This window comes from Mytilus trossulus, chromosome 3 (assembly GCF_036588685.1).
Source record: "Mytilus trossulus isolate FHL-02 chromosome 3, PNRI_Mtr1.1.1.hap1, whole genome shotgun sequence".
NCBI lineage: Eukaryota > Metazoa > Mollusca > Bivalvia > Mytilida > Mytilidae > Mytilus > Mytilus trossulus.
In genome coordinates, this window is record NC_086375.1 from 82167800 (window position 1) to 82179890 (window position 12091).

The window sequence follows — 12091 nt, forward strand, 5'->3', positions numbered from 1 at the left end:
CAAAAATGATGTCAAGGTAGAGCCGAATATTCCGTCCCTAAATTTTCTCTTCAAAACGGAGTTCGTCTCAGGAACATTTGAGCTAGAAGTCCGATGCGTTAACCACTACACCATGTCTCCTCTATTATGGAAGTGTGAACTTGATACCTCAATTTAAAGAGAGGAAATATGTTGGCCAATTTTTAATACGCATATCCCTGCTATTACAGTTTGTCATTAATGATTATTTATGTTTATTGACATTATTTATGTTTATTGACATTATTTATGTTTATTGACATTATTTATGTTTATTGACATTATTTATGTTTATTGACATCCTAAAACATTGCAAGCACCTACATATCAAACCAACTGAGAATTATCATCGTGACCTGGGTTGATCTACGATCGAAAGGAAAATAAACAATACGAAAGGGAAAGATCACGGCCCCGTTTATCATGCAAGTTTTGTTCTGGACATAACCAATTTAAATCGTATTGCATGTCAGTTTCTATTAAAAAGATTGATAATCAATGGGTTCAAGTAGATAAAAATATTTAGACATGGTCAAGTTTCCATGTCACGGTTTCTTTTTCCAAAGATTTTTATATTGTTTTCAAAAATAATTGCTGTTGCTAATTCAAATCATTGTACTAAAAGAATCATGATATATGAGTGCTATTAACAGCTGACCCCTAGTGACAACAAATTTGAATGCATTTTTCGGGGGGGGGGGGGGGGGGGCGCAAACCCCTTCAGGTTCTACTGAACGTCATTATGGTGTTTGTTTCTGTTGCCCTCTGATTAATGTCTTTGTAGGTTTTTATTGAAGTTGAAGTTTAGTCTTTCTGTTGTTTCGTTGTTTTCCTCTTATATGTTACGTGTTTCGATTTTAGTTTGTAAGCCAGATTTGTTTTCTTTTACTCGATTTATGACTTTTGAACAGCGGTAAACTGATGTTGCTTTTATGATTTATGTTCTTTGTTTCTGCTGTCCTCTACAATATGTCTTAGTGATTCTACATTCTATCGGTATTATGTACCTAGATTATGTTGGTAATGTACAAGGTCATACTTTTCTCAGACTGTTTACATTAAATCCTGTGGATCGATATATCACAAACATGTTTAATCCCCACCACATGGTTAATGCACCTGTTCCCAAGTTAGGAGTCTGTGATTCAGAGGTTGTCTGTCATATTTGTTTTTCGTTTATAGTTTTGTCATACATCTAGCCAATGTATTTTCTCGTTTGAATTGTTTCGCATTAGTCATGTCGACACCTTTTGCAGCTGACTATACGGTATGTTGGTTACTGTAGGCAACATGATGCCTTATTTTGTATTAGCATATTGAGCTTGCTTTCAGTAACTGCAATTCATTGGTTAATAATATGTGATTTGTTATTTCCTTTTTAAGCTCACCGGGCCCGAAGAGCCAAGTGAGCTTTTCTCATCACTTGGCGTCCGTCGTCCGGCGTCCGTCGTCCGTCGTCCGTCGTCCGGCGTCCGTCGTCCGTCGTCCGTCGTCCGGCGTTAACTTTTACAAAAATCTTCTCCTCTGAAACTACTGGGCCAAATGAAGCCAAACTTGGCCACAATCATCATTGATGTATCTAGTTTAAAATTTGTGTTTTGTTACCCGGTCAACCAACCAAGATGGCCGCCATGGCTACAAATAGAACATAGGGGTAAAATGCAGTTTTTGGCTTATAACTCAAAAACCAAAGCATTTAGAGCAAATCTGACATGGGGGTAAAATTGTTTATCTGGTCAAGATCTATCTGCCCTGAAATTTTTAGATGAATCAGACAACCCATTGTTGGGTTGCTGCCCCTAAATTGGTAATTTTAAGGAAATTTTACTCAGTTTTTGGTTATTATCTTGAATATTATTATAGATGGAGATAAACTGTAAACAGCAATAATGTTCAACAAAGTAAGATTTACAAATAAGTCAACATGACCAAAATGGTCAGTTGACCCCTTTAGGAGTTATTGCCCTTTATAGTCAATTTTTAACCTTTTTTCGTAAATCTCCATGATTTTTTACAAAAATCTTCTCCTCTGAAACTACCAGGCCAAATTAATCCAAACTTGGCCACAATCATCACTGATGTATCTAGTTTAAAATTTGTGTTTTTTTAACCGGCCAACCAACCAAGATGGCCGCCATGGCTAAAAATAGAACATAGGGGTAAAATGCAGGTTTTGGCTTATAACTCAAAAACCAAAGCATTTAGAGCAAATCTGACATGGGGGTAAAATTGTTTATCTGGTCAAGATCTATCTGCCCTGAAATTTTTAGATGAATCAGACAACCCATTGTTGGGTTGCTGCCCCTAAATTGGTAATTTTAAGGAAATTTTACTCAGTTTTTGGTTATTATCTTGAATATTATTATAGATGGAGATAAACTGTAAACAGCAATAATGTTCAGCAAAGGAAGATTCACAAATAAGTCAACATGACTAAAATGGTCAGTTGACCCCTTTAGGAGTTATTGCTTTTTATAGTCAATTTTTAACCTTTTTTCGTAAATCTCCATGATCTTTTACGAAATCTTCTCCTCTGAAACTACCGGGCCAAATTAATCCAAACTTGGCCACAATCATCATTGATGTATCTAGTTTAAAAATTGTGTTTTTTTACCTGACCAACCAACCAAGATGGCCGCCACTGCTAAAAATAGAACATGGAGGTTAAATGCAGTTTTTGGTTATTACTCAAAAACCAAAGCATTTAGAGCAACTCTGACAATGGATAAAATTGTTTATATGGTCAAGATCTATCTGCCCTGAAATTTTTAGATGAATCGGACAACTTGTTGTTAGGTTGCTGCCCCTAAATTGGTAATTTTAAGGAAATTTTGCTGTTTTGGGTTATTATCTTGAATATTATTATAGATAGAGATAAACTGTAAACAGCAATAATGTACAGCAATTTAAGACTCAAAAATAAGTCAAAATGACCAAAATGGTCAATTGACCCCCTAAGAAGTTATTGTCCTTTATAATCAATTTTTAACAATTTTCATAAAATTTGTAAATTTTTACTAATATTTTCCACTGAAACTAAACGGACAAGTTCATTATAGATTGAGATAATTGTAAGCAGCAAGAATGTTCAGTAAAGTAAGATGTACAAACAAATCACAATCACCTAAACACAATTTTGTCATGAACTGTCTGCTTCCTTTGTTTAATTCACATATACCAAGGTGAGCGACACAGGCTCTTTAGAGCCTCTTGTTTTGGAAACTTATCACTGCTATTCTAAAGTACTGGTATCTGAAATGAGACAACTATCCAACAGAGTGCACATAGCGTGGAGTGAAACAGTTATAGTCAGATAAAGTACAGTCTTCATCAACGAGTAAAATAGTCATACCTCTATTTCTGTAACTTTTGGTAATTTACCGAAGTAAGTGAAAAGAAACCGAGTTCCCCTAAATTTGAAAAAAACCCCAACTAGTTTACATATCAAAACAAACAACATGAAGACATGCATATATACAGATGATGCCAATATAAGCAAACAATATAAAGACATATCGTAGAGGACAACAGAGGCAAACAACATAAAGACATATCGTAGAAGGCAACAGAAAAAAACAACATGAAGACAGATATTAGAGGACAACAGAGGCAAACAAAATAAAGACATATCGTAGCGGTCAACAGAAACAAACAACATAAAGACATATCGAAACAGGCAACAGGAAAAAACAACATGAAGACAGATATTAGAGGACAACAGAGGCAAACAACATAAAGACATATCGAAACAGGCAACAGGAAAAAAACAACATGAAGACAGATATTAGAGGGCAACAGAGGCAAACAACATAAAGACATATCGAAACAGGCAACAGGAAAAAACAAAATGAAGACATATATTAGAGGACAACAGAGGCAAACAACATAAAGACATATCGAAACAGGCAACAGGAAAAAACAACATGAAGACAGATATTAGAGGACAACAGAGGCAAACAACATAAAGACATATCGAAACAGGCAACAGGAAAAAACAACATGAAGACAGGTATTAGAGGACAACAGAGGCAAACAAAATAAAGACATATATTAGAGGGAAACAGAAGCAAAGAACATGAAGACATATAATAGAGGGAAAAAGAAGCAAAGAACATGAAGACATATAAAAGAGGAAAAAAGAAACAAAGAACATGAAGACATATATTAGAGGGAAACAGAAGCAAAGAACATGAAGACATATAATAGAGGGAAAAAGAAGCAAAGAACATGAAGACATATAAAAGAGGAAAAAAGAAACAAAGAACATGAAGACATATATTAGAGGGAAACAGAAGCAAAGAACATGAAGACATATAATAGAGGGAAAAAGAAGCAAAGAACATGAAGACATATAAAAGAGGAAAAAAGAAACAAAGAACATGAAGACATATAAAAGAGGAAAAAAGAAACAAAGAACATGAAGACATATATTAGAGGGAAACAGAAGCAAAGAACATGAAGACCTATAATAGAGGGAAAAAGAAGCAAAGAACATGAAGACATATAAAAGAGGAAAAAAGAAACAAAGAACATGAAGACATATAATAGAGGGAAAAAGAAGCAAAGAACATGAAGACATATAAAAGAGGAAAAAAGAAACAAAGAACATGAAGACATATAAAAGAGGAAAAAAGAAACAAAGAACATGAAGACATATATTAGAGGGAAACAGAAGCAAAGAACATGAAGACATATAATAGAGGGAAAAAGAAGCAAAGAACATGAAGACATATAAAAGAGGAAAAAAGAAACAAAGAACATGAAGACATATAATAAAGGTAAAAAGAAACAAACAACATGAAGACATATAGTAGAGGGAAACAGAATGAAACAATACTAAGACATATTGTAGAGGACAGCAGAAACAAAGAACATAAATCATAAAAGCAACATCAGTTTACCGCTGTTCAAAAGTCATAAATCGAGTAAAAGAAAACAAATCTGGCTTACAAACTAAAATCGAAACACGTAACATATAAGAGGAAAACAACGAAACAACAGAAAGACTAAACTTCAACTTCAATAAAAACCTACAAAGACATTAATCAGAGGGCAATAGAAACAAACACCATAATGACGTTCAGTAGAGTACAACAGTCACAAACGGTATAAAGACGTATAGACAGTAGAGGGCAACATTAACAATCACCATAAGAACATATAGTAGAGGGCAACAGTCAAAATCAGTATACAGACTTATAGTATATACACTTCGGTGTTGACATGAATATCAATAATGTGGTCATTTTAATAAATTTCCTGTTACAAAACTTTGAATTTTCGAAAAACTAAGGATTTTCTTATCCCAGGCATAGATTTCCTTAGCCGTATTTGGCACAACTTTTTGGAATTTTGGATCCTCAATGCTCTTCAACTTTGTACTTGTTTGGCTTTATGAATATTTTGATATGAGCGTTACTGATGAGTCTTATGTAGACGAAACGCGCGTCTGGCGTACTAAATCATAATCCTGGTACCTATTTACACCACTGGGTCGATGCTACTGCTGGTTGACGTTTCGTCCCCGAGGGTATCACCAGTCCAGTAGACCTGTTACAAAACTTTGAATTTTCGAAAAACTAAGGATCTTCTTATCCCAGGCATAGATTTCCTTAGCCGTATTTGGCACAACTTTTGGGAATTTCGGATCTTCAATGCTCTTCAACTTTGTACTTGTTTGGCTTTATGAATATTTTGATATGAGCGTCACTGATGAGTCTTATGTAGACGAAACGCGCGTCTGGCGTACTAAATTATAATCCTTGTACCTTTGATAACTAATTATAGTAGACGGCAACATATTAATCAATTTAAAACAAAATTTGCCGGCATTATTTCTGCAAAGATTCGAAGAATGTTCTTCATGACACAGATAACAAAGTGATAAACCTATATCCAAAGGAAAGGAATCAGATGAAATCAATAAACATAAATTCTTATGAGATAATAGGATGTCACACATTGTGCCCAATTAGATACACGTGAAAATTAAATTAATGTACATATTTTAGCACTTTGCACAAAACATATCTAACAAAAGACACAAAGTGCTATATTTAGAGTACTTGCAGATTATAATGCAAACTAGTTAAAAGTCCAATTACTATAACAAAATAGACCGTTTTATAAGACTAAATATAGCATGCAGTACACCTCCAACTGATATAGCGCAATGCATCATACACAGTGTGAGAAAAGGAAAACCATGTGCAATGCTAATTTATGATTATCGACAAGGTAAATATTTATTTTTTATTTTTTTGCTTTTACTTTTATGTTCTATTATGTCTATGAAGGAATTAAGCAACGGTTTGATTCTAAGTAATTTAAGATAATGGAATTCATTGGTTTGAAATGTGATGGTCTGCATAAGCAAACACAAAGTAGATGTCAGCGCACGCAATACTGTTTAAACCCTACCACATTTTGTGCCATTATCAAATCAGAATTTCTAGATGTTGTGGTCTTCGTTGTAGTTTGAACGCCTGATTTTCGTTGGAGTTTGGTTGCCGACGTGGTCTGCTGAATTGTCAAGATTTGTTTTTGGTGATTCGTATCATCTTTAACACATCGTTGTCAATAAAATTTTAAATGGCATTTACTAACCATTCGGTTGATGTGTTTGGGCTATTTATTTTTGATATATTTATGATTAGGGACTTTCCATTTTGGATTTCCTTCGGAAGGTATTTTTGTTTGTTTATTTTTAGGTATTTTCCATGACACCGAAAGCTCTCTATTTAATAAAGGTAACAGTAGTATACCGCTGTGCAAAAGTCATAAATCGATTGAGAGAAAACAAATAAGGGTTACAAAATAAAAAAAATAAAACTGAGGGCATCACAACAACTATATGAGGAAAACAACGAAACAACAGGACACTGAAGTGCAACAAAAGAAAACGACATTACAACATGCACAGAAACGAGCTGTTAAAAACTTATGAAAGTGATCACTACATGTCGTCGCAAGGACCAGAATATAAAAATCAAGACAAATATGGCTTAGTGATGCAATATATATCGTTGGGATTTAGTTTTTATCTTCAAATGGTCTCCCTTATCTTTTCGAATATTCCACTAGCAATCTTGGATGCCTCTTATAGTCTAAAATATCTGTTTCACAAACGAAGATTGTTTCTTTCTTAAAATACTTCTTACTATGTCGCTCTTAAGAAAATTGCTATGTTCGTCTTGGTTGCGAAATTTTTTTTCCGGCTTAAATTCGAGAAACATATATTTTTTTTGGTTTTATTGAAAAATTTAGGCGACATCTCTTCTTGATCTATGTGATAATAATCATTAACATGTACATGTAATAAAATAAAATCATTATAACAGTTATAAACAAATCTACAAAAAAGAAATAACAATAAATATATGTGATATGAGTTAAAACATTTTCCTTCTTGGAAAAGAATCTCAGAATCCAAAGTATAATATATTCAGTCAGCACTCATATACAACTGGAATACCATCATCCAGATGAACCCTAGTGTATGTGTAATCTCCCTTATTTAATCAAATTTTATTCTAGCAGGCATATATATCTAGTATCAAAACGAAAAGTAAGATACAGTCTATTATTTTATGTTATAGAAGATTTAACTGATTAGAACTTCAATTTCTCCTATAAATACCATTCAATTATGAATATGTCATTAATTCTGTGGAATATTTCGGCATCAGTCCAAATCCTCCTTTGAATATACCATTTATTTTTGTTATTGACTCATTTATGTCTTACGTTGAACTATGCTACTTTTAATAGAACAAAAAAAATCTTCTTTTTCTTCTACTATACTATCTACGTAATTGGTAGGTAATATCTTGTTTAATATATCTTTACAATTATCAAAATTACATAAGAAGCATTAAAATATCGTCTTATTTCGTTTTCTCACTTAAATGTATTTACAAATTATGTTAAATATTTATATTTGCTCGAACACTCACATTAGAATTTTAAGGTGCCACATTCATGGAAAACCGATGCCCTAGGACTGTGGACTTTAATGCTTTCACTTATCTCCATATGTCCAATGCAAGGACTCGTACATAATCATTATGGTAACTTACAAAGAAAAATGAACCATAGTATTGGATACATTCTTTTCTAATAATTAACTACACAAGCGATGCATTGGTGCATTTTTCGATAGACAAAAGAGGAATTAAGAATTTGTTAGTATCTCTATTACACATTTTATCATCAAAATGAACACATGTGCACTCGCTAGTTGACCAGTATGTTGATGGTGAGCAGGATTGAGAAACAAGTTGTCCATTTGAACATTGGTAAAACTGAGTACAGTCATTTTTGTCTGGAAAGTATGCTTCACCTTGTGGATCATCCTTGCAATCAGGTACACAATCTATAAAACAGAAAATGTGGATGTAATCGAAAATTTGTTTCTCCAACTGTCTATAGTACTACTAATACATCAACAATAAAGGACTTCTATTATAGAATTTAACATGACAAACAACAACTAACTTCCGAATCAGTCATACTTCAAATCCAATGGTTTTGATTATTTACTTGAATCTCTGAGTAACAAACGAATACACGAATCCACGAGTTTTATTTAGAATTGCATATTCTGACATTTTGTCAGCTTATCGTGAAATTCCTAGAATAAGACATAACGGGAGTGTTTTACCTTTTAGTACTCGTCTTATCTTTGTATAAAAAAACTACATATCCTCCCTCCCCCCAAAAAAACATTTTTTTTAAAGTCCTTGCGTTATCGATGTCAAAAATTAACTTTACAACATATTAGCACAGACCCGACTTAAATATTTCTGTATAAGGCAATTGTCGGTCCATAGTAAGCAGAGGTTGAACATGATTAATGTAATACATACCACCTTCGCATACAGGTATACGGGTCGTTGATGTAAGGTTAGCAGCAAGTTCCGAATCTGTTATTAGTGGAACACATGATATAGTCGTATTTCCAGAAAACCACGATGCACCAAGTATCGCGTCAACTGAAACTGTTGTGCCACTTTGCTGATCATTGTTGCTACATACATTTATGTTAGGTATCATACGTGACGAATTCCCATCGTTCACAAACAAGGCCAAAGAGCTGGCCATGCAAGTTTTTATCATTTCACAATGAATATGAATGTTGTCATCAATTCGTGTGACACTGTGTTGTAGCTGTGGGTCTATTATGAAAAACAGAAAATATAAAAGCTTGTTTTAAAAAATAATTTGAGAAAACATTAAGACAATAGCTTAAGTTATAGATACAGTGGATAAGCGTTGATTCATGAAAAACAAAACATCCGCCCTCCGGTCTCAGGGTTTCTATTTTAAGAATCAACGCTTATACATTTTATCTATATGACATAACCTATCGACGATTTACTTCGAAACCAATCATATTCCGATGACACCTCAGTTCGTTCATAAATTAAGACGGAGTAGTTCAAATCTGATTAATTGAAAAGACAGAGACAAAATCAAGGTAAAACATAACGATGGAGCCCCAGATGCCAAATGAACATATGCTCCAATCACTTTAGGGTGAGAAATACAGGCAAAGTTTAGATGTTTTTGTAGTGTCCTATATTTGGCTTTAGTTAAACCTGAACACCTATTTGGAGGGGGGATTGTGCTTCATTTTCATATGATGAAGACATTAGCTGGCATATCAGTAACTGCTGGTAGTCTTTTGTTCATTTATGTATCATAGTAATTGTGCGTACTTTTTTTTTTACATTGAATTTGGACGTCTTTACACTGAGTTTTACTGTACGCATTGATAATGTGTGTTTATAATATATGAAGATGTGGTATGAGTGTCAATGAGACAACTCTCCATCATAGTTACAATTTAAAAAAGTAAACCATTATAGGTCAAGGTACGGCCTTCAACACGGAGCCTTGGCTTACACCGAACAGCAAGCCTTGCAATTGTTTATTCTTTATTTGCTCGATAAATATGGAAGGATTGATATATCACAAAACATGTTTACCCTGCTGCATTTTTGCGCTGGTCCCTAGTCTGCAGCCTCTGTCCTGTTTAGTTTATTTATATGTTTTTGAGTTTATTATGATGTCCATTTTCATTGAACTAGTACACATTTTTTGTTATCGAGCCAACTGAAGTCCGCCTTCGGGTGAGGAATTTTCTTGCTGTGTTGAATATCCATTAGTGGCCTTCAGCTGTTTTCTGTTATTAATTCGGATATTTACCTCTTTGACGCATTTTCTATTTCTATTTTTAGTTAAATCCATTCTTTTATTTTGTATAGTATGTTGAAAATCAATTGTAATGATCCCTCTACGCCATTGCAGCAACTGTGAAGAAATTGTTTTAAAATTGTGATATTTAAAAAAAGTATTTGTGGATCACTTGCTGTTATTATTACTTGTATGCATACCTTTTAAACTGATTTCAAATTTATTAGATGTAACATTTCCATCATCATATTCTATGGAAATTTCGTATTTTCCAATACTATCACATGTTGCTTTCCCCATCATGAAACGCAATTTTTGGTGAGGTCTTGAAGAGTTCAAGTTGACTATCCAATCCCCATTTCTTTGCATAAATGTATCAGATGACACATTGAATAAAAAACCTTGAAGTGCACTCACGTATTGAGAGGACAACTGCTTGACATGAATACTTGACGGGCTACCAGTTAATTTCTGTGTATAAGGAATACACATTTGTTCTCCAACGGTTACAGTAGATACATCATTTTCGCATTTATCTAAAACGACAATAACATATTTATAACAGTTGATATGACCAGCACTTCCACTAAAAAAGAGAGAAAAATAGTACAACCTTGAATGAATCCTTACCATATAGAAAAAATGAAAAAGACAGGTGACTCGATCGTGTATCAACCGTATAAAAATGTTTTAGTAGTAGTCAATGTTATTCGATGAATATAAAGTCCCAACAAAAAGCCTAAACTAGTTTGTAAAACATAATAAAAAACAATATGAAACAACTGTAGGTACAACGTAACAGCAAACAAACAGGAAGCTGAAAGAACTCTACAAATCTTCAAAACAATATACAGGGATTTCAATATTGATTTTGATGAACATATTTTTGTATTGTATTTTCATACTTGCTCTTTTGATTTAAATCAACCATAACAAGTTATTATATAATCCCCTCCTTTTCCTTTTTATTATGAAAGTCACTAAAAATAAAATTGCCTATAAGTCGACATAAAACACAAAGCCCCAAACAGGAGAAAACAGACTATTTAACTCATTAAATTGTAACAATTTTAAAACATTTTTTTTTGTTTTGAGTTGGAACCACGAAAGGTGGATTACCATTGTTCGGAGCGCTTCGGATAAAGGTGTTTGAGGACCAAGAATATATAAGTAATTAAGAACATAACAATGTAAGGTGAACTGAAGTCCTGAATTCTATAAATTGAAACAATCAATTCCATTTCTAAAGCGTATGTATGACACATAAACAATGATATAAGCTTATATATATATAAGCAGACGTAAAACATGTAAAACATGTAATGTTATCATTAAATGATAGACAATAAGCATTTTTGAACATGCGACAATATCAAAACATTGCAGAAATTAATGAACAATGGAAAAATAAAGATAAGTCAATTATTCCGGATAAAATCAAAATAATTGAAATTGATAGTCTTAGAGAACATGATCAAGAAGCGTTAATTCGGGCTAATCTTGACCTTTTTCGTTGAACAACAAATATGTCCCTTCTACAAGAAAGACAGTCACGATATGAGGAACACTACAAATCGATGAAATGACGAAGCAATGTTGACCGAAATCTCAAAACGAAATTCGGGCCAAATAGAAATAAAACCTAAAGAACTATGGCAACAAGACACTTCGAGAGAGGAAAAATATTTTGCAGGGAATAAATCTGTTTCCACCCCCCTCCGAAAAAGGTCGTAATAATGGACAACGAATATTACAAAGATAAAAACTAGAAAAAAATAAAGACACGCAGTTTTACAAGGAGGATAAAGGAATATGGATAACACCATTTTGAGAAAAATAAAACAGTTGATTAAAAAATATCCTGATTCATTTACCT

General features: G+C 33.3%; 1 protein-coding gene across 1 annotated transcript; it reads right to left on the reverse strand.

The window, feature by feature from the left end:
* Window positions 1–7418: 7418 nt before the first annotated feature.
* Window positions 7419–10738, reverse strand: LOC134709771 (uncharacterized). The gene is made up of 3 exons (XM_063569920.1): window positions 10416–10738; window positions 8886–9194; window positions 7419–8392 (listed from the first exon to the last, which is right to left on the reverse strand). Exons 1-3 carry the CDS (start codon window positions 10705–10707, stop codon window positions 8145–8147), a joined length of 849 nt encoding a protein of 282 aa, XP_063425990.1. The 5' UTR covers window positions 10708–10738; the 3' UTR covers window positions 7419–8144.
* Window positions 10739–12091: the final 1353 nt, after the last annotated feature.

Bases quoted from the DNA above. Each gene is read 5' to 3' on its own strand.
- LOC134709771 (XM_063569920.1), bottom strand. From the start codon at position 10,707: ATGTGTATTCCTTATACACAGAAATTAACTGGTAGCCCGTCAAGTATT. The intron at 9,195-10,415 runs GTATGCATACAA...TTTTCATAATAG, and splicing joins ATTTGAAATCAGTTTAAAAG to ACCCACAGCTACAACACAGT. The intron at 8,393-8,885 runs GTATGTATTACA...TCTGTTTTATAG, and splicing joins TATACCTGTATGCGAAGGTG to ATTGTGTACCTGATTGCAAG.